Source organism: Cyprinus carpio, chromosome B19 (genome assembly GCF_018340385.1).
Source record: "Cyprinus carpio isolate SPL01 chromosome B19, ASM1834038v1, whole genome shotgun sequence".
Lineage (NCBI taxonomy): Eukaryota > Metazoa > Chordata > Actinopteri > Cypriniformes > Cyprinidae > Cyprinus > Cyprinus carpio.
The window spans coordinates 30,690,813-30,710,368 of record NC_056615.1 but is presented as its reverse complement, the minus strand read 5'-3'; the positions used below and the strand labels follow the sequence as shown (position 1 = coordinate 30,710,368).

Genomic DNA, 19,556 nt, shown 5'->3' with positions numbered 1-19,556 from the left:
AAACAGTGTTTCTTCCTGAAGGAATTGTTGGATTTGAATTAAAATCCTGCGGTGGTCCTGCAGGGGTTTGTTTCCGTCTCTAGAGTGTTTTGAAGCTCTCGGTGCTGAAGGCCTGGTTGTCGTAGGGGTTTGGGAGACTGCTGCCGGTCTGCTGCCGTGTTTGCCGTCGGATCAGTCTGTAAACAGCCACGATGGGGATGGAGAGGACGGGAACAGTGCTCAGCAGCACACAGATGGCAAACACCCAGCTCGAGTACGGCTTCACCTCCGACTCCGGGAATTTTTCCTGCACCATAACAAGCACAGCATACATTGTAAACTTTTGAATTTGAAGATCAAGTTAAATTTCACTTATTTTGTCTTCTGGGAAACATGTAATTATCTTCTGTAGCCTCTGAAGGGCAGTACTAAATGAAAAATATTTAGGCAAAATAAGAAAAATGTACACATCTCCATTCTGTTCAAAAGTTTTCACGCCCCGGATCTTAATGAATGGTTTTTCATTCTGGCGCATCAGTGAGTGTTTAAACCTTCTGTAATAGTTGCATATGAGTCCCTCAGTTGTCCTCAGTGTGAAAAAACTCAAATCAAAACAGTCAACTCACTGCTGGAAAGGGTTCAAATTCACAAAAATGCTGGAAAACCAAAGAATTTGTGGGAGCTGAAGGATTTTTCTGAAGAACAGCAGGCAGTTTAACTGTTCAGGACAAACAAGGGACTCATGAACAACTCACTAAACACAAAAACACAGCTGTGGATCATTCGGCTAACAACACAGTATTAAGAGTCAGGGGGATGTAAACTTTTGAACGAGATCATTTTTATAAATTCAACTATTATTTTCTGGACTATATGAAAACTTATATGAAATATCTTATTCAGGTCAGTACTAATAAACAATAACGTGTCATTTTCATGATCCCTCTTATTTTGTTTCAATTAGTAACATTTGGCACGTTCTGCAAGGGGTATGTAAACTTATGAGCACAACTTCAAGTCTTGGTTATGGCCCTGTGTGATACTGTAGGGACGCTGGGTGTTATTGGTTGTGTTGTGTGTGGATGTGCTTCAGACTCACGTATTTTGGGTTCCAGGCGGGATATGTGGGGTGTTTCTGGACCTGGACCACGACGTACGCCACCAGAACCACCAGCAGCATGATGGGACTGATGCCCATCCAGCACACACGCCAGAAGAGGTTCGGCCGGCGGCCCGTCATGCTCTCGATATCATCACTGAACCTGAAACACAAGCAGCCGTCTGTTTATTCCATTCATCTCTCTCGATGTACCATCTCATTCTGATTCCCAAAGTTTTTTTGTCAGCCAAACTTAAAGATTTAATAGTTCATATTTCAATAATTTATCAACATGCTCATGTGACATGCAGATAAACGTGACATGATTTAAACTTTTTAGTGTTTTTTTTTATTTTACAGTTATTTTAACTTTACATTTTTATAATTTAATTTGTATAAAGTTTCATTTTAATGTTGATTTATTTTATTTCCATAGAATAACCAAACACTCTTTAAAATAAAGGTGCTTAAATGGTTCTTTACAGCGATGCCATAGAAGAACCATTTTTGGTTCCACAAAGAACCATTCAGTCAAAGGTTCTTTATAGAAATATTTCTTTCTTACCTTTTTATAATCTGAAGAAGGCTTTGGCTCTTTCGGCTCAAAAAACGTTTTGGGAAACAGTATGGTTCTACAGATGTTAAAGGTTCTTTATGGAATGTGAAGCACCTTTATTAAGTGTTTTTTATTTATTTATTTATTTATTGTTTTTACATTTTTATGATTTGAATTTTAGTAGGTTTTATTTTAATTGTTTTTAAATTATATATCTTTTTACATTTGTTAGTCTTTTTTTGTGTTTTAGTTTCTTTTACTTTGATATTTGTTTTAATTTTATATTGTAATTTAGTTTTCAATTTTTTATGCTTCGTTTTTTATTGAATATTGCATTTTGAGTGTTTTTTTTATATATATATATATATATATATATATATATATATATAATTTATATCTTTTTAGCGTCACATTTTTATTTTTAATGATTTAATAAATTTTAAGTGTTTTAATTTGTTTTTAAAATTGTTTATTTTAATATTATTTTTTATTTTATTATGAATCTTTATTAAAAATCTATAATTTTAGCAGGCATTTTTTTTTCATATTTTAAGATTAATTTAATTTAGACTTTTTTATACATTTGGTATTTTAATTTTAAATTATAATGATTTCATTTTATGCGTGTTTTTATTTTGATTGTTTATGTTTCAAAATTATTCATTTTAATGTAACAATCAGCGTTTTTAACATTTACGTGGTTTTTGCATTTGAAAATTATTTTTGATTTTAATTATTTATTTTTTTGTGATTATTTTAAATGTTAGTGTTTCGGTTTAATTTATTTGTATTTTAAAGGTTTTATTAATGATGAGCTATTTTCATGAGCTCTGATGAACAGCTTTGAGTGATCGTCAGGCCTTTATTGGTAGCAGCTTCTTTGTCTTTAATCTGTCAGACTGTGTGGTATTGAGTGAGTGTACAGACCGGTTCATCCCGTAGAAGCAGACCACGCCGATGATCTCGCAGAAGGCGATGACGAGGAGTGGGATGGAGCCCACGTAACTGTTGAAGATCTCCAGCCAGTAGTTTCCAGATCCCAGCGTGAAGATCAGCGCCACCAGGAAGTTCATCACACAGATCAGACCTGCATGGAGAGCTCGTCGTTAGCACTCGAGAAGCCCTCGTGTGCACGCTGTGGATGGTGCGTGTGTTCACCTGTGAAGAGCTCTTTGGGCATCCATTTGGGCACCAGGTGCAGGTCCAGCAGCGGCGTCAGGACTCCCTCCAGATTGCCGAACATAGAGGACAGCCCCAGACTGAAGAGCATGATGAAGAAGAGCACGGCCCACACCTGTGACCCCGGCATCTCGATCACAGCCTCCGTGAACACGATGAACGCCAGACCCGTTCCTGAAGCACTCTGGGTAAGAGAGAGCCGTCAGAGTCCTTCACATGACACACACACACATCTTTCGGTTTGATAAATACAGCGCTGTTTCATCCAGTGCACATGATCAGCTTTAATCAGAGCTCCTAGTTTTAATAAACTAAGCCCCATCTTGTATATAATTGTAGTTAATGTAGCATTTTTATTAATTATTTTTGTAATTTAGTTTTTATTCAAGCTATTTATTTTCATTATACATTTATATATATATATATATATGTTTTTTTTTATTTATTATTATTTTAGTCAAATAATTTTTTTAAATTAAACTTTAATTTATAATTTAGATTTTTGTATTATTTTTTTTTAAATTATTTATTAATTATTTTATTTATTATTAATGTTTAAGTACTTTTAAGACCACCAGCCTTTTGTTTTGAGCGGATGTTTATTTAACATTTTTAGTATTATTTGTTTGTTTTATTTTTTATCATTTTTATATATATTTTTTTATATATATTAGAATTTAAATTACATTAAATTTTTTCATTTTATCATATTTCTTTTTTTATCAACTTTTAATTTACATGTATTTTTTTATTTGTATTTTTTTCAAAGTAAATATTTTTTTCAAGTAATTTAACATTATACATTTTTATTAATTAATATTAATTATTTAAAATCTTCAAAACCGAGGTACGTACTGAAATTAATACTTTTATTAATCAAGGCTGCATTAAATTGATGAAAAGTGACAGTAAAGAAATAATGATAATGATACAAAAGATTCCTGTTGTAAACAAATGCTTGTTCTTTCTAATCATCCTGAAAAATACATGTATCTCAGTTTCCTGTTCTGAAGGGGTTTACAAGCCAAATAATGAATATAACTGTGAGGAAAGTGAATCTGAGCTGCGTTATGATGTTCATGATTGAGTGAGCAATGGTTTACCTGGTCCAGAAAGTTCTGGAGCTCGCAGTGTTTGAGGTTCAGACTGGAGACCTTGTCCGGATCGGTTGTGTTCAGATATGTTAACCAGCTCTCGTAGTTCTCCATCGTGATGTTTGTTTCGCCGATGTCAAAAGCGTTGGTCAGGTCCAGGATGTTACTGCAGCAGAATGAAACACCGTTACAAGCTCTCATTACAGCGTGTGTGTGTTCATGCATGATAAACGCACGGCTTGAGTTTGCTGTGCTTCACCTGTTAATGCAGGAGTTGAAGTTGCTCGTGGCTTTGAAGCCCAGGATGGCGAAGATGGGAATGGAAGCGTAGAGAGACGTGGCGCTGTTAATGAGCCCAACAACCAGAGTGTCCCTTTCACAGTCATTCCTGAAGAAACATGTGATGTGCACACTTTTGCCTTTATACACCACTACAATGGATTTGAAATAAAACAGTTGAGATGTAATTGAAGTGAAGACTTTACTTTTACATTTAGTCATTTTGTGACTTAAAATTGGGGGAATTACAACTTTAAGCTTTAATTCAAGAGGTTGAACAAAAATATAACATAAAAAGCTTAGGAATTACAACCATTTTTATACACAGTCCGTATTATGTAATAATACTGTATGTATAATAATAATAATTCAGTATATATATATATTGTGTAGATTTTTTTGTAGTCCCTGTGAAATAAACTATAATATTATAATATTATTATAATTATATTATTAACTAAAATATTATGTTGCTGGTTCTATGTATGTTTCTATATGTTTCTATATATATATGTATAGTATTATGTAACATATGTAATATATATTTTGTTGAGTAAATATATTTTTATATTTATATTAGAAATTATAATTTTAAACTTTGAATGTATTTATTAATACTTTATTTACTAAATTTAAATATTTTAATTCATTTATACATATTATTATTAATGTTAACGTTAGTTAATAAAAACACATTTGTTCATTATTGTTTCATCTTCAGGTCCATTAAATAGTATTGACAGATGCAAACTTTGATTTTAACTTTAACTAAGATTAATAAATTCAATTAACTTCAATTCAATTAGAAGTTTAGATGTTAGTTCATTTTAACTAATGTTGTTAACTGATGTTAACAAATGAACCTTTTTGCAAAGTTACAGAATATTCTAACAGAATATTAGGATGAATGTGAAATGTAAGAATCATTGGTCTCATTTGGAATTTGTAACAGAATAGATTTTTTTTTCCTGTCAGGTTGTACTTTTTAGGATTGTAGCTGGAGAAGGCGATGAGTCCCCCGAACGCCAGAGACAGAGAGAAGAAGATCTGCGTCGCAGCGTCCAGCCACACCTGAGGATCCATCAGCAGCGTCCACTGCAGAGACCAGATCACACATCAAACCTGTGTGTGTGTGTGTGTGTGTGTGTGTGTGAAAGAGAGAGAGAGAGAGAGACTCACGTCTGGAGTGAAGAGGTACCGAAGCCCGTCTGTGGCCCCGGGCAGAGTAAGGGCCCTCACCAGAAAGATGGTCAACACCAGGTACGGAAACGTGGCTGTCACATACACAGCCTGCAACACAGTCCAGAGAAACACTTCTGAACAATGCATAGTTTTTAGTAAGGGAATGAAACTCTGAAAATTCGTTAAGATCCTCGAAATACACATCATTTATTTTTTTCAGATTTTTTTACAGTTTTTCTTTCAGAGATATAACGTGTTTTGTGTTCGGGTCATTTTTGACCCGGGTTTGTATGGGGCACCATTAGTGTCAAAAAAAACCTTCTTTGAAATAATCTATGAAGTTATATTAGTGACAAAAACATTTGTAACATATATTTAGCCTTTTCCCCATGTCTCACATACTTCTGGACTGAATTTTGTTGATGAACATGAATATCTACATCTATTGATGAACCATTACAGCACAAAAAAAACGGATCACTTTAAAACACTTTATGCAAGTAAAATTCTTTAATCTTGTTTTAAATATTTGAGTAATGTTTGTTTTGTTAGAAATAAATATGTAGGTTTCATAAATTTGTTTTTGAGCAATTGTGTTAGAAATTCAGTAGATTTTTAATTAAACTCCATTCATTCCAAAGGGGTTAATAATTCTCAGATTATGTGTTCTTATAAATTTCATACAATTATATATTCAAATAAGATTTCTCATCAATTTTAAATTAAAAAAAAAAACATTTTTACATATTGCTCTGGTTCATGTGTAAATTGAAATTTCAAAGAAATTCTCAAGTCTATTAAAAAGAATCAAATGCAGTAATAACACGGTAATATTCAAAACTTTTGATATTTTTTTCACATTCACAAATAATGAGAAGTTGCTAATTAGATATAGTATGGGTTTGTTTGAAAAATATTAAGTTATGAGTGTTTTATATCAGATTTCAAATGCATTCAAATGCAGGGTTAACTACCAACACAATAAACCACACAACCCATGATAAAGCTCAGTAAAGGCTGTTGTTTTTGGGATGGTTGGTGTCACCTTGCCGATGGTCTCGATGCCCCGTATGAAGCAGATGTAGACGATGCTCCAGGCTGAGGCCAGACACACGACGAGCCACCACTGCAGCGTGCCGCTATCCTCGATGTCCGGCGTGATGTTCAGCGTCTGTCTGTACCAGAAGTAGTTGACCGGTGTGCTGGCGACACACTCCTGCACATAACCTACAACACGGGCCCAGACACTTGAGAAAAACAAATATCTGCAAATAGTGTTATATAATATGTTTATTCTGAATGTAAGTACTTTATTAATTACTTAATTTAGGTACTTAATTACTGTATATATATTGTATATATAGTAAGTAATAACGTGTGTGTGTGTGTGTGTGTATATATATATATATACATTTGTGTGTGTGTTATTAATTACTAAATTAAGGTACTTAACTTTATATACTTAATGTATATTTTAGTTATATTTACTTTTTAATGGATTTATTTGTTTCTATTTATTTATGTATTCCTATTTGTTTGTTTAAAATGTTATTTTATCTATATTTTTATTTACTTTTTTAGATTATATTTTTATATATATTAGCATTTTTCCTTAATTTTAATGTACATTTATATTTGTATTTGTTTATTCTTATTTTTGTATTTATTTTATTTAATATATTTTTACATATTTATTTATTTATTTGTATGTATGTTTTATTTAATTAGTATTTTTATATCTTTTTGTTATATTTATGAATATTGTATATATTTAATGTTTTTTCTATATTTTTTGTATTCCTCATTTTATTGCATTTTTATTCAATTATTTTCATTTATTTTTAATGTATTTATATTTTTATTTGCTTTGTACTTTTTTAGATGTTATTGATTAGTTTGTATATTATATCTTTTAATACACATTCATATTTTTATTTATTTTCTTTTTATTCATATTTTGGTATTAATTTTATTTATTGTATTTTTATGTATTCCTATATTTATTTATTAATATGTATGTATGTTTTATTTTATTTATATTTAATTTCAAATATTTATTTATTTATTATTGATAAATTACGACTGAGACGTGCTGACAGGCCTTGACAGTTTTGGTAAGAATTGCTCTTCTATTTCTCTCTCTCTCTCTCTCTCTCTCTCTTACACACACACACACATACACACACACACACACACACACACACACACACACACACACATCTTAACTTTTATGATTAACAGTATTCTGACTTTTTTTTTATTTTCATTACTTCCTGCCTGAACCTCATCCTTCGTTTAATTTTCATTATATTGCATTTATGGGCACCTAACAACAAACAAGCTAAATTGTGATGAAAGAAGTGTCTAAATGGATTGAAATGTTGTATTTGTTCTACAGTGTTCCTGGCGTGTTTTTCTCTCAGTACCGGTGCGGTTCTCGTTGATGGGGCATACGCTCCAGGGCAGCGGCTCCTGAAACGAGTGGAAGAAATACCAGAGAACCCAGGCCAGGATGGTGTTATAAAACAAACCCACCAGCAACGAGATGATCATCGACGCCACGCCTGCCAACACAAGCGCAATCATACGGTAATAACCCAATAATGTTTTTATGAGCTCATAAAGACTTGAAATGCAGGAGCACAATCTGACAACACATCAAACATCCAGTCACGGAAAATTACAGAACTCCACAGAAAGCAACAACCAGAGAATAAAAGCCATTTTTATCTGTTCAGAGAAAATTCAGCATGTTTCACAGCTGTAAAAGCAGACCCGCTGATGTTAGGATGTTGGTTTGGCAAAGTTGGACCTATCAAAACTACAAACGAAAGTCCCATAGACTTTCACTGAGGGGGTGAATACTTTTGTACAGAGTGTTTAAGCTGTCTGTCACCAGCAAAGCTTAATGACTATGCTAAATCATGCTTGCAACATATTAAATCATGTTAAGACATGCTAGCAATGTGTTAAATCATGTTAGCAACATGCTATCAACATATTAAATTAAAACATGTCAAATAACAATATTCTAATCATGTTCACAACATGCAAATCATGCCAGCAACATGCTAATCATGTTAACAATGTGCTAAAACATGCTAGCATTATGCTAATCATGTTAGCAATATGGGTACATGTTAATCGTGTTAACAGTGTGTTAAAACATGCTAGCAACATGTTAACAACATGCTAATCATGTTAACAACATAATACTAAGAACATGCTAATCATGTGCAAATCATGTCAGCAACATGTTAATCATGTTAACAATGTGCTAAAACATGCTAAAACGTTAACAACATACTAAATTGTTATCAGTGTGCTAAAACATGCTAACATGCATGTTAAATCATGATAGCAGCTTTCTTAAATATTTTAGCAATGTTCTAGAACATTTTAATAACATTTTATTGACTTCAAGTAAAATCTTTAAATGAGAAACTTTTTAGAGTTATTTCAAACAAGGCTTTGTCAAGCCGACATTGAAGTTAGCTTAGGAACTTTATAGTTTTATGGTTCTGTCTGGAAACATTCTGAAGATATCAGTGTGTGTGAGTAACATGCAGATGAGTGTGTTTCACTCACCGACTCCACCCAGCAGAGGAGAGATGGAGTGCCAGACGCCGATGCTGCCCTTCCTCAGACTCTGACCGATGGCCAGCTCCAGATACAGCAGCGGCAGCCCCTCGAAGACCAGTGCAATCAGGTACGGGATCAGGAACGCACCTGACACACACGCAACAAAACAACCATCTCCAGATCTGACTGTTCAAATACTGATACACAGTGTTGGGGGAAGTTACTTTTAGAAGGAATGCATTACAGTATTGTGTTACTCAATAATAAAGTTACTTATTGTGTTACATTGTTACTTTTTATGGAAAGTAATGCAATACAATATTGCGTTTTTAAAAAACAAATAGCTTATTGTGTTACATTGTTACTTTTTATGGAAAGTAATGCATTACAGTATTGCGTTACTCAATAATAATAAAAGTAACTTATTGTGTTACATTGTTACTTTTTATGGAAAGTAATGCATTACACTATTGCGTTACTCAATAATAAAAGTAACTTACTGTGTTACATTGTTACTTTTTATGGAAAGTAATGCATTACAATATTGTGTTACTCAATAATAAAGTTACTTATTGTGTTGCATTGTTACTTTTTTATGGAAAGTAATGCATTACAATATTGCGTTACTCAATAATAAAAGTAACTTATTGTGTTTACATTGTTACTTTTTATGGAAAGTAATGCATTACAGTATTGTGTTACTCAATAATAAAGTTACTTATTGTGTTGCATTGTTACTTTTTATGGAAAGAAATGCCTTACAATATTGCGTTACTCAATAATAAAAGTAACTTACTGTGTTACATTGTTACTTTTTATGGAAAGTAATGCATTACAGTATTGCGTTACTCAATAATAAAAGTAACTTACTGTGTTACATTGTTACTTTTTATGGAAAGTAATGCATTACAATATTGCGTTACTCTATAAAAAAGTAACATATTGTGTTACTTTTTATGGAACGTAATGCATTACAGTATTGCGTTACTCAATAATAAAAGTAACTTTTCTTATAAGTAATTAAGTTACTTTTGCGTTACTCTTTGTCACCTGGGCTGAGCTTGCTTGTTTGTTTTTTAAACAAAAATGCCAAAAGTTATATTTTTGGCAACTGTAAAGGCCCTTTCACACCAAATGTGAAATGAATAATCCTCAGGCTGAAGGAAGTGCCTCTGTCTCTGCACTTACTCCTGATTTCTCTCAACATGCGGACAGGACAGCTGTCAGTCAGTAAATGGGAAAACAAAGTAACTTTTGTTACTCATTTGCAAAAGTAACTCGGATATTTAGTTGTAAATGTAAAAGTAATGTTACTTTACTACTTACTTGAAAAAGTAACCCCAAACACTGGTGATATCTGAATTTTTAATAAATGCAGCATTGTATTTTGCAAATATTGTTGGTGCTTTTAAAAAATGAAAATGAAATAAAAATAAATAAAAATATATAGTTAACAATAATGAATATAATAATAAATCATTCATACATAAAGTTAAAAAAAAAAAACTTAAAATTCGATTTTTATGTACTATAGTTATATATATATATATATATATATATATATATATATATATATTAAAGGATCATCTCACAAATTTGAATATTTAATACTGATCTCAGACTTTTGTGTTTCTTCTTTGCTAATGTAGTTGTGTGATAAACCAGGCATTGAATTTTATGAATATAGTTGACTGTTTGACAAATTGCTTTTGTTCCTTATTACTTTGGATAAAATTCATAAATTTCTGCATATGCTAAATGCATAAATGCAAATGTAGAACACTTAGCATTTAAAGCATTTAATAACTGGGTTGGTGTTTTATCCTTTTTGTTATCCAGTTTTATCCTTTCTATAACACAGAACAGCTGTAAATAGTATTGAAATGACATAAGAGCATTTATTGTGATCGATTGGATTATTGCTTACTTAATATAATTATAATTTAATTTATTATTGAATTACTCAAGGAAGAAGTTGATTTATTATTTAATGACTTCAAGAACTTTCATGAAGGAAATTTAATTACTTTCAACAGCAATCATAAAGTATTTCTACAACACTTTACAGAAGTGGTTACGTTAAATGCATTAGTAGACCTAACAATGAACAATACAGCGTTTATTAATATTGATGTTATTTGTGTTTTGTTATGTGGTGTTAACTAAACTAAAACGAAAAGTGCTGTAAATAAATATATTGCTTGTTGTAAGTTAATGCATCAACTAATGTTAACAAATCAGAGCTTATCGTCAGTGTCAGACTATAACAATTTTTATTATTTTTAATATGTTTTTTTAGATATTCTGTTTTCATGTTAATTTTAGTTATTGTATTTTGTTGTTGTTGTTATTATTATTAGTCTTTGAGTGTTAACAGAAATAAATTAAATGTGCAATATAATATAAATATCTAACATCAAAAATATAATATAATGTATAATATATATATAATTTTTCTGAGATTATTGCAGGATGTTTTATAAGAAAATCCAATTTCAGTCTTTATACTTCAAAATTTCAGGTATAATTAAATGCCATTTCTTTGTAATTATTGTCAAATTTACGATTGAAAATAGTTTTAAAGTAAATCCTACACTGAATATTTTCCAGCGTAGAAGCTGATCTAAAACCACTCAAATCCACATCATCTTCTGCATTATTTTCAGTAATAATCCAGTCACCTCCTCCGTAGATCTGGCAAAGGTACGGGAATCTCCAGACGTTCCCGAGTCCCACGGCGAATCCGATGCAGGTCAGCAGATACTGGACCTTATTGTCCCATTTGGGCCGCTCCTGAGCGCTGGAGGCGATGCTGGCTGTGTCCATCCTGATGTGAGTGTGTGTCCGTGCGCACCACAGGTGGGTTATGTACTCGCACAACTAACTATAAACAGGGCGTATAATTTATGCATTGGTTGAAAATGCAGTTTCAAGAGCTGTGTGCTGCAGTTTAATGTGTAACTTCTTCCTAAATCCGTGTTTTCACTGTAAAAACCAAGATGCAAAGGTTACCTGTGTGTCACTGCTGTAATATTTTATAGTCCTCATTATGTTTTTATATCATTCGACTAAAAACAAAGTCCTTTCTCGTAATTGGGAGGCACAGAGACACTTCAGAAATCATATTGTGGGCACAGCTAGTAAATCATTCTGAAAGCATGGCTGTGATTTGTCATTAGACTCTGATGCACTGTTTTAGAGGGAATGTGAAGACTGGACACTGGTCACTAGTGATGACGTCATCAGCTTTACTCCAAACACCGGGTCATGTTTAGGTCTTGATGGTTTGCTCGGTGAGTCACTGATAACGAGTGTTTGTGAGCTTGATGATATGTGTTATCAGCCTGAGAATGATCATCTCTACTATCAAAGCAACACTCATTAGATGGACAATCACAAGAGAACGATTATGACTTGCAGGTTTCACTTTCATGTGTGTACTGTATGTTTACATGAGTCTATATACACATGTACACTAGTGCTCAAAAGTTTGGGGTCGGTAAGAATTTTGAGTCAAATTGTTTTCAGAGCAACATTTCCAGTATTAATGTTTAAGTTGAAGTACTATAACTAGTTAAAAGTGCTTTTGTACTAAAACTGAAATAACACTAAATAGAAATATAAAACAAAAACTAATAAAAATGACAAAAGCACATAAAATTACCAAAATTAAAAACCACAATGAATACAGATAATATAAAAATAAATGTTTTAAAAATCCTTGAGTACAAATTATTATATTACATTATAATATATTATATTTTATTACATTATATTATTCTGTAGTTTTATTTAGCTTTAATTTATTTTAATTTATAATTATATAATTATATTAGATTGGTTTGGAATGTTTTTTGTTCATTACAAACTTTTTATATATATATTTTATGTTGGCAAAATAATTGCAGGGGTTTGAGGATGTATGTCTCATGTCTGCTAACTGGATGAATGGAATGGTTTTCACTCTGTGTTGTTCTAATAGCGCCACCTGCTGCTGATTGTGAGCAGATGCAGTTTATAACAAACACATATAAGACATCAAAGATACAGTAATGTGTAAAGATAATTTTTTTATTACGCAAAAATAAACAATAACTCCCTTAAACCTATCATAAACATGTTCTGGATTTTATAATTTATAATAATTTAAACATAAAATGACTAATTAAAATTATCAATTAAATCACTTTACATGTAAAATTGAAATAAAATATTTTTAATTGAAAAATCAATCAAAATCTAACACAAAAATGTATTAAATCATGAAATTAAAAAATGTTTAATTAAAACAAATCAAAATAAAAGAATAAAAATGTATTGAAACATAAAATGTACAATTAAAATAATTTAATACATTTTAAATAAATCAAAACAGAACGCTTTCTAAAAATGTATTAAATCATAAAATGTAACATTAAAATCATTTTAAAATAAAAACAAATAAAAACAAAACACTACAAATGTATTGAATTAAAATGTAAAATTAATTTAATACAGTGGCAATAAAAACAAATCAGAACAGAACACTTACGAAAAATGCATTAAACCATAAAATGTCAAATTTATATCAGTATTTTTTAAATAAAATCTACCAAAATAACACTCACTAAAATTTATGAAATCATAACAGTGTAGAGTTAAAATAAATAATTTCAAAATGAAAAACAATCCGAATAAAACCCTTGCTACTAAAATATGAACTGAAAATCTCAGGCAATGTTTCAGCTCAAAAGTGTTCACTTGTTAAAAGTTTGGGAATCCCTGTCACAAAATAGTCTGAATTAAACAAGATTTATAGAATCTTAAGAAGAATTCAACCAAGTCTTATTGTTCCTATAGTACTACAGCATTGTTGTAAGTGTCACACAACAGTAAATATCTGAAATATTCTTTTGTTAAAGAATTGTGTAGAAATACGCATAGGAGCATTCCAGACCAGGTTTGGGAAACTCTGGCTTCTTCAGAACTCCATTAGTATCTTTATTAAGCATGCGCTGATTGTATTGTTTCAAGTGTGTGTGTTAGATAAGATATTACAGTAACTAACTGTAGATTATCAGCCTGTCCTGACTGTAAGTTCACCGGTAAAATAAAAAGCCTCTATTAGAACAAAGAGAGCACAATATATCAGCTTCTGATAATTATTAATTTAACACTCAAAGATAAGCGCTGTAAAATCTTAAGGACAAACTGTTTTGTAAGTGCTGGTAAATTAATCCAGCGTGTCCTGTGGGAAATGATTTCGATAACACGCACTCTTTAAAAACAAGTACAGACTCTATATCTGTTTTCTATCCACCTTGTCTTTAATAAAGAGCGTGAGGTTTTGTTAAGGGAATATGCGTGGCTTCTGGTTTCATCCGCTCAAAAAACTGTGCGTTATGCTGTTTGATATCAGTATTCCTTGTCATTTGTATTCATTGTCATTTAATATTAATTTATTATCATAACATGGGCTTGTAGCCAAATACATTTTACCACACTTTGTTATTGTTCCAGTTATAGCGGCTAATGAAATTAGTTTCGCGTATCAAAATAAGGTGGATAGAGACATTGAAAAAAAAATCATTTTTTATAATACAGAAGTATTATATAAATACATTGCAAAAAGGATTGTGAGTATATAATACAAATGTTAGAGTTCAATACCTGACGTAATTTCAAAATTTTATCCATGAGCTTAATTTGGTCGTGGCCTCATCGCTCCATACGATCTACGCTATCGTATTCAAACTAGCTTCTTTTCCAGAAATGCTGCGCTCGTCGTTCTTCTCCTTGTCCTTCGAGCAGTGTTTCCACAGAGCTCGGATGATGGCGACTCCTGGGATGCTGAGACTGGGAATGCCGGCTAGGATGAAGATGATGCCGCTGATCCAGCTCGGATAGTTCACCTCTTTAAGAGTGGGGAAATTATCCTGTTCAGACAGAAGATGAGCTTAGTCTTCACACACTTTACAGAGACAGCCCTCTAGCGCTGCGAAATAGCTAACTTTGCTTCCGCAATGTGATTGTATGTCAGCGTGAAACACACGGAAGCTTGTTTCCGAGGGAGTAAAAAAAAATTAAAAAGATAATTGTGACATTTTTTTTCACAGTTCTGAGTTTGACTTTTTCCCTTGCAATTCTGTAAATTATTTTACTAGTTTTTATTTTGTAAGCTTTCACGTTTTAATACATTTGTAGTGTTTTGATTTGTTTTTGTTTTAAAAGTATTTAATTATTTCCATTTTACGACTTAATAGATTTTTAGGGTTTTATTTTGATTTTACGATTTATAGGTAAAACCCATAGGGTAAATACTGGTAAAGTGGGACACTTTCTGATAATTTATATTCTGCATACTTTTTTATTATGATCCAAATGTCTTAGCCACTCATATGATACTATTCTAAATAGCTTAGGAGCTCTATACTATACTATAGACAATAAAAAAGAAAGAAACATTGAAACACAGGATGGATGACTCTTCCTCAAACAAACAATGACCCCAAACCACATTTTTCAAGGCGCTACTGTCAAACTGGGACACCTTTATTGGAAAAACTGGGACACTTAAAACACATTCAGTTGTTATTCAAGTGTAGGCCTTATAAATTAAATACACAATAACAATATAAACAAAAATATAAACAACAACAACAATAATATAAACATCACTTATTTTAAGAAGGGGTGCAGGTACAGCAAATTCAACCCAACTCCTCCCTCGCCTGCCCACAAAATTTTATATTGGGTTAAATTTATTTCATACAAATTAAAAAAAAAAATAATAATAACCTTCATTAACATCTCTTCTTGTAGGAATTAATTGATTGCACACAGGCTTAAATTAATTTCTGTATGGTAGGTTAATCTACAATGGTATTTATTGTTTGAATTTCGTAATAAAAGTGACAGAATCTGAGGAGCTGAGATTTTTTTTATATCATAAGTAACCCGCTCTGTCTAGTATGTCGGTCTCCGTGTCCTCTTTGCTTCGCGATTTTTCTGTGCGTGAGAAAATGGATGTGTGGCGTGAGAGCGTGTGAAAAGTGTTAATTGCGTGTGTCTCACGGTGAATGCGTTAGAGCCGGCATAGTTTAAGTCAGTCTTTGTTGAAAATATCTAGCTAACTAACTATGTATGAGGGACATATAAAAAGGTAACTTAATTCCTCCATTAGAATGACTTGAATGGCTGTCCCAGTTTGCCAGTAATACCCTGTCCCAATTTAACAATATGCTATTGGCAAAACGGGACAGTGTCAAAATCGCATAAAAAACCCCCAAGAAGATTAATATAAATGTGATTTTTAAAAATTCTGATTCACCATTACATCCTATAACAAAATATGCAACAATTACAAAATGATCCATGAGTTGTTTTATTTTTATAACCTTAACATTATTTACCTCAGAATGCTATGTCATTTTACTTACCATCACAGTTCACTGCAAGGTTGTTAAATATGATGTGCCACACCCCGGAAGTGATGTCATAGCCACAGAATATTTTTATTTTTTTATCACATACTTGCTACTGATGAGCTCAGTGTTGATTTTTAGTAAAAAAAACATATCCATGTAAAGATATGAATAATTAAGCTTAACTGTCCCACTTTACCCATTGTCCCACTTTTAGTGCGTATTTGATTTATTTTAATTTTACATTTTATAGGTTAATGTGTTTTTAGTGCGTATTTGATTTTTACATGATTTTAATTTGACATATTATGTTTTAAAATTGAAAACTGCCAGATCAAAAATTATATAAAAAAAACTTTTTTCCACCACAGAATAAAAAATAATCGCAATTCAGATTTTATCTTCCTTTTTTCGAGTCTAAATTGTGAGACATTCAGAATTGCAAGAAAAAAGTCTGAATTTTGATATGAAAAATTCGCAATTACCTTTTGTGTTTTCTTGGTGGAAACAAGCTGGATATTCAACAAGGATATTAGTTTAATCTATTGGAAATTGATTGGGGGATGAAAGTAAAAAAAAAAAAGTTGTGAAGTACAGTTTTTGATTTGTTTTGTCGAGCACTGATAACACTTTTACGATGGCATTTTAGTGCCACATTAAAAAGTAAATTAAAAAAATCAAGATTACGAGATTAAAGTCGTAATATTTCAAGAATAAAGCTGAAATTACGAGAATAAAGTCAAAATATTACGAGAATAAACCCGAAATATTACGAGAATAAAGTCAAAATATTACAAGAATAAAGTCGAAATATTACGAGAATAAAGCCGAAATATTACAAGAATAAAGTCGAAATATTACGAGAATAAAGTCAAAATATTATGAGAATAAACTCAAAATGCTTCGAGAATAAACTCAAAATGTTTCGAGAATAAAGTCGAAATATTACGAGAATAAAGTCGAAATATTACGAGAATAAAGTCGAAATATTACGAGAATAAAGTCGATATGTTTTTAGAAAAAAGTCGAAATATTTTGAGAATAAAGTCGAAATATTACGAGAATAAAGTCGAAATATTACAAGAATAAAGTCGAAATATTACGAGAATAAAGCCGAAATATTACAAGAATAAAGTGGAAATATTACGACAATAAAGTCAAAATATTATGAGAATAAACTCAAAATGCTTCGAGAATAAACTCAAAATGTTTCGAGAATAAACTCAAAATGTTTCGAGAATAAAGTCGAAATATTACGAGAATAAAGCCGAAATATTACAAGAATAAAGTGGAAATATTACGACAATAAAGTCAAAATATTATGAGAATAAACTCAAAATGCTTCGAGAATAAACTCAAAATGCTTCGAGAATAAACTCAAAATGTTTCGAGAATAAAGTCGAAATATTACGAGAATAAAGTCGAAATATTACGAGAATAAAGTCGAAATATTACGAGAATAAAGTCGATATGTTTTGAGAATAAAGTCGAAATATTTTGAGAATAAAGTCGAAATATTACGAGAATAAACTCAAAATGCTTCGAGAATAAAGTCGAAATATTACGAGAATAAAGCCGAAATATTACAAGAATAAAGTGGAAATATTACGACAATAAAGTCAAAATATTATGAGAATAAACTCAAAATGCTTCGAGAATAAAGTCAAAATGTTACGAGAATAAAGTCGTAATACTACGAGAATAAAGTCGAAATATTACGAGAATAAAGTCGAAATATTACGAGAATAAAGTCGAAATGTTTTGAGAATAAAGTCGAAATATTTTGAGAATAAAGTCGAAATATTACGAGAATAAAGTCGAAATATTACAAGAATAAAGTCGAAATATTACGAGAATAAAGCCGAAATATTACAAGAATAAAGTGGAAATATTACGACAATAAAGTCAAAATATTATGAGAATAAACTCAAAATGCTTCGAGAATAAACTCAAAATGTTTCAAGAATAAACTCAAAATGTTTCGAGAATAAAGTCGAAATATTACGAGAATAAAGCCGAAATATTACAAGAATAAAGTGGAAATATTACGACAATAAAGTCAAAAATATTATGAGAATAAAACTCAAAATGCTTCGAGAATAAAGTCAAAATGTTTCGAGAATAAAGTCGAAATATTAAGAGAATAAAGTCGAAATATTACGAGAATAAAGTCGAAATATTACGAGAATAAAGTCGAAATATTTTGAGAATAAAGTCGAAATATTTCGAAAATAAATTCGAAATATTACGAGAATAAAGTCGATATGTTGAGAATAAAGTCGAAATATTACGAGAATAAAGCCGAAATATTACGAGAATAAAGCCGAAATATTACAAGAATAAAGTGGAAATATTACGACAATAAAGTCAAAATATTATGAGAATAAACTCAAAATGCTTCGAGAATAAACTCAAAATGCTTCGAGAATAAAGTCGAAATATTACGAGAATAAAGCCGAAATATTACGAGAATAAAGTCGAAATGTTTCTAGAATAAAGATTAAAGTTAAAATATTTTGAGAGTATATTCTGGATTGGAAGCACCGGGAGATACTCCAAAATCTCAGTTTTCAAAATCTGTCAGTTTTATAGCGAAATACAAACAATATATTAATGTGTGTTCTTCAAGCTCTTTAATGTGGCGTGACAGATTGCTTCAGTTTAAGCGGCATGTGTCTTTCCAATTACAATAAAAGCAACAAGGCACAAAATTATTGCGATTTCTGGTTGGCTGGCATGCTATAAATAATGAATGGAAGACGATAAATATTATGTCCAATCATTTACTGTATTATTCTCGTAATATTTTGACCTTATTCTCATAATATTTTGACTTTATCTCGTAATATTTAGACTTTATTCTCAAAGTATTTCGAATTTATTTTCGTAGTATTTCGACTTTATTCTCGTAATTTTTCGACTTTATTCTCGTAGTATTACAACTTTATACTCAAAACATTTCGACTTTATTCTCGTAATATTATCTCGTAAAAAAGTTTTGTCCTGCCATGCAATAAAAATAATCGCAATTTTTTTTAAATCTCACAATTCGTACTTTTATTCCCTCTCAAAATTCTGAGGTTTTATCTCGCAAGTCTGACTTTTTTCCCCATTTGCGAGAGAAAATTTTGAACTGTAAGATAAAAAGTCGCAATTACCTATTTTTATATATTGATTTTTATTACAAGCTTGCTTGTGTAAAT

General features: G+C 31.1%; 2 protein-coding genes across 3 annotated transcripts in view; both read right to left on the bottom strand.

Annotated features, from left to right (window-relative positions):
* Nucleotides 1–11,914, bottom strand: part of slc6a18 (solute carrier family 6 member 18) — a 12,028-nt gene extending 114 nt beyond the window's left edge. The window contains exons 1-12 of the mRNA XM_042745605.1: nucleotides 11,632–11,914; nucleotides 8,957–9,097; nucleotides 7,795–7,932; nucleotides 6,414–6,595; nucleotides 5,366–5,476; nucleotides 5,169–5,281; nucleotides 4,167–4,295; nucleotides 3,917–4,073; nucleotides 2,793–2,997; nucleotides 2,562–2,721; nucleotides 1,079–1,241; nucleotides 1–286 (exon numbers count right to left, since the gene is read on the bottom strand). The exon at nucleotides 1–286 is cut by the window's left edge and continues 114 nt beyond it. Coding sequence (XP_042601539.1) covers nucleotides 80–286; nucleotides 1,079–1,241; nucleotides 2,562–2,721; nucleotides 2,793–2,997; nucleotides 3,917–4,073; nucleotides 4,167–4,295; nucleotides 5,169–5,281; nucleotides 5,366–5,476; nucleotides 6,414–6,595; nucleotides 7,795–7,932; nucleotides 8,957–9,097; nucleotides 11,632–11,776 — 1,851 coding nt within the window. The 5' untranslated portion in view covers nucleotides 11,777–11,914 and the 3' untranslated portion in view covers nucleotides 1–79. The remainder of the gene's footprint in view (nucleotides 287–1,078; nucleotides 1,242–2,561; nucleotides 2,722–2,792; nucleotides 2,998–3,916; nucleotides 4,074–4,166; nucleotides 4,296–5,168; nucleotides 5,282–5,365; nucleotides 5,477–6,413; nucleotides 6,596–7,794; nucleotides 7,933–8,956; nucleotides 9,098–11,631) is intronic.
* Nucleotides 11,915–13,599: 1,685 nt separating this feature from the next.
* Nucleotides 13,600–19,556, bottom strand: part of LOC109057086 (sodium-dependent neutral amino acid transporter B(0)AT1-like) — a 61,426-nt gene continuing 55,469 nt past the window's right edge. For both annotated transcript variants that reach the window (XM_042745081.1, XM_042745080.1), the window contains exon 13: nucleotides 13,600–14,865. In XM_042745081.1, the coding sequence (XP_042601015.1) occupies nucleotides 14,665–14,865 (201 nt within the window). In that variant the 3' untranslated portion in view covers nucleotides 13,600–14,664. The remainder of the gene's footprint in view (nucleotides 14,866–19,556) is intronic.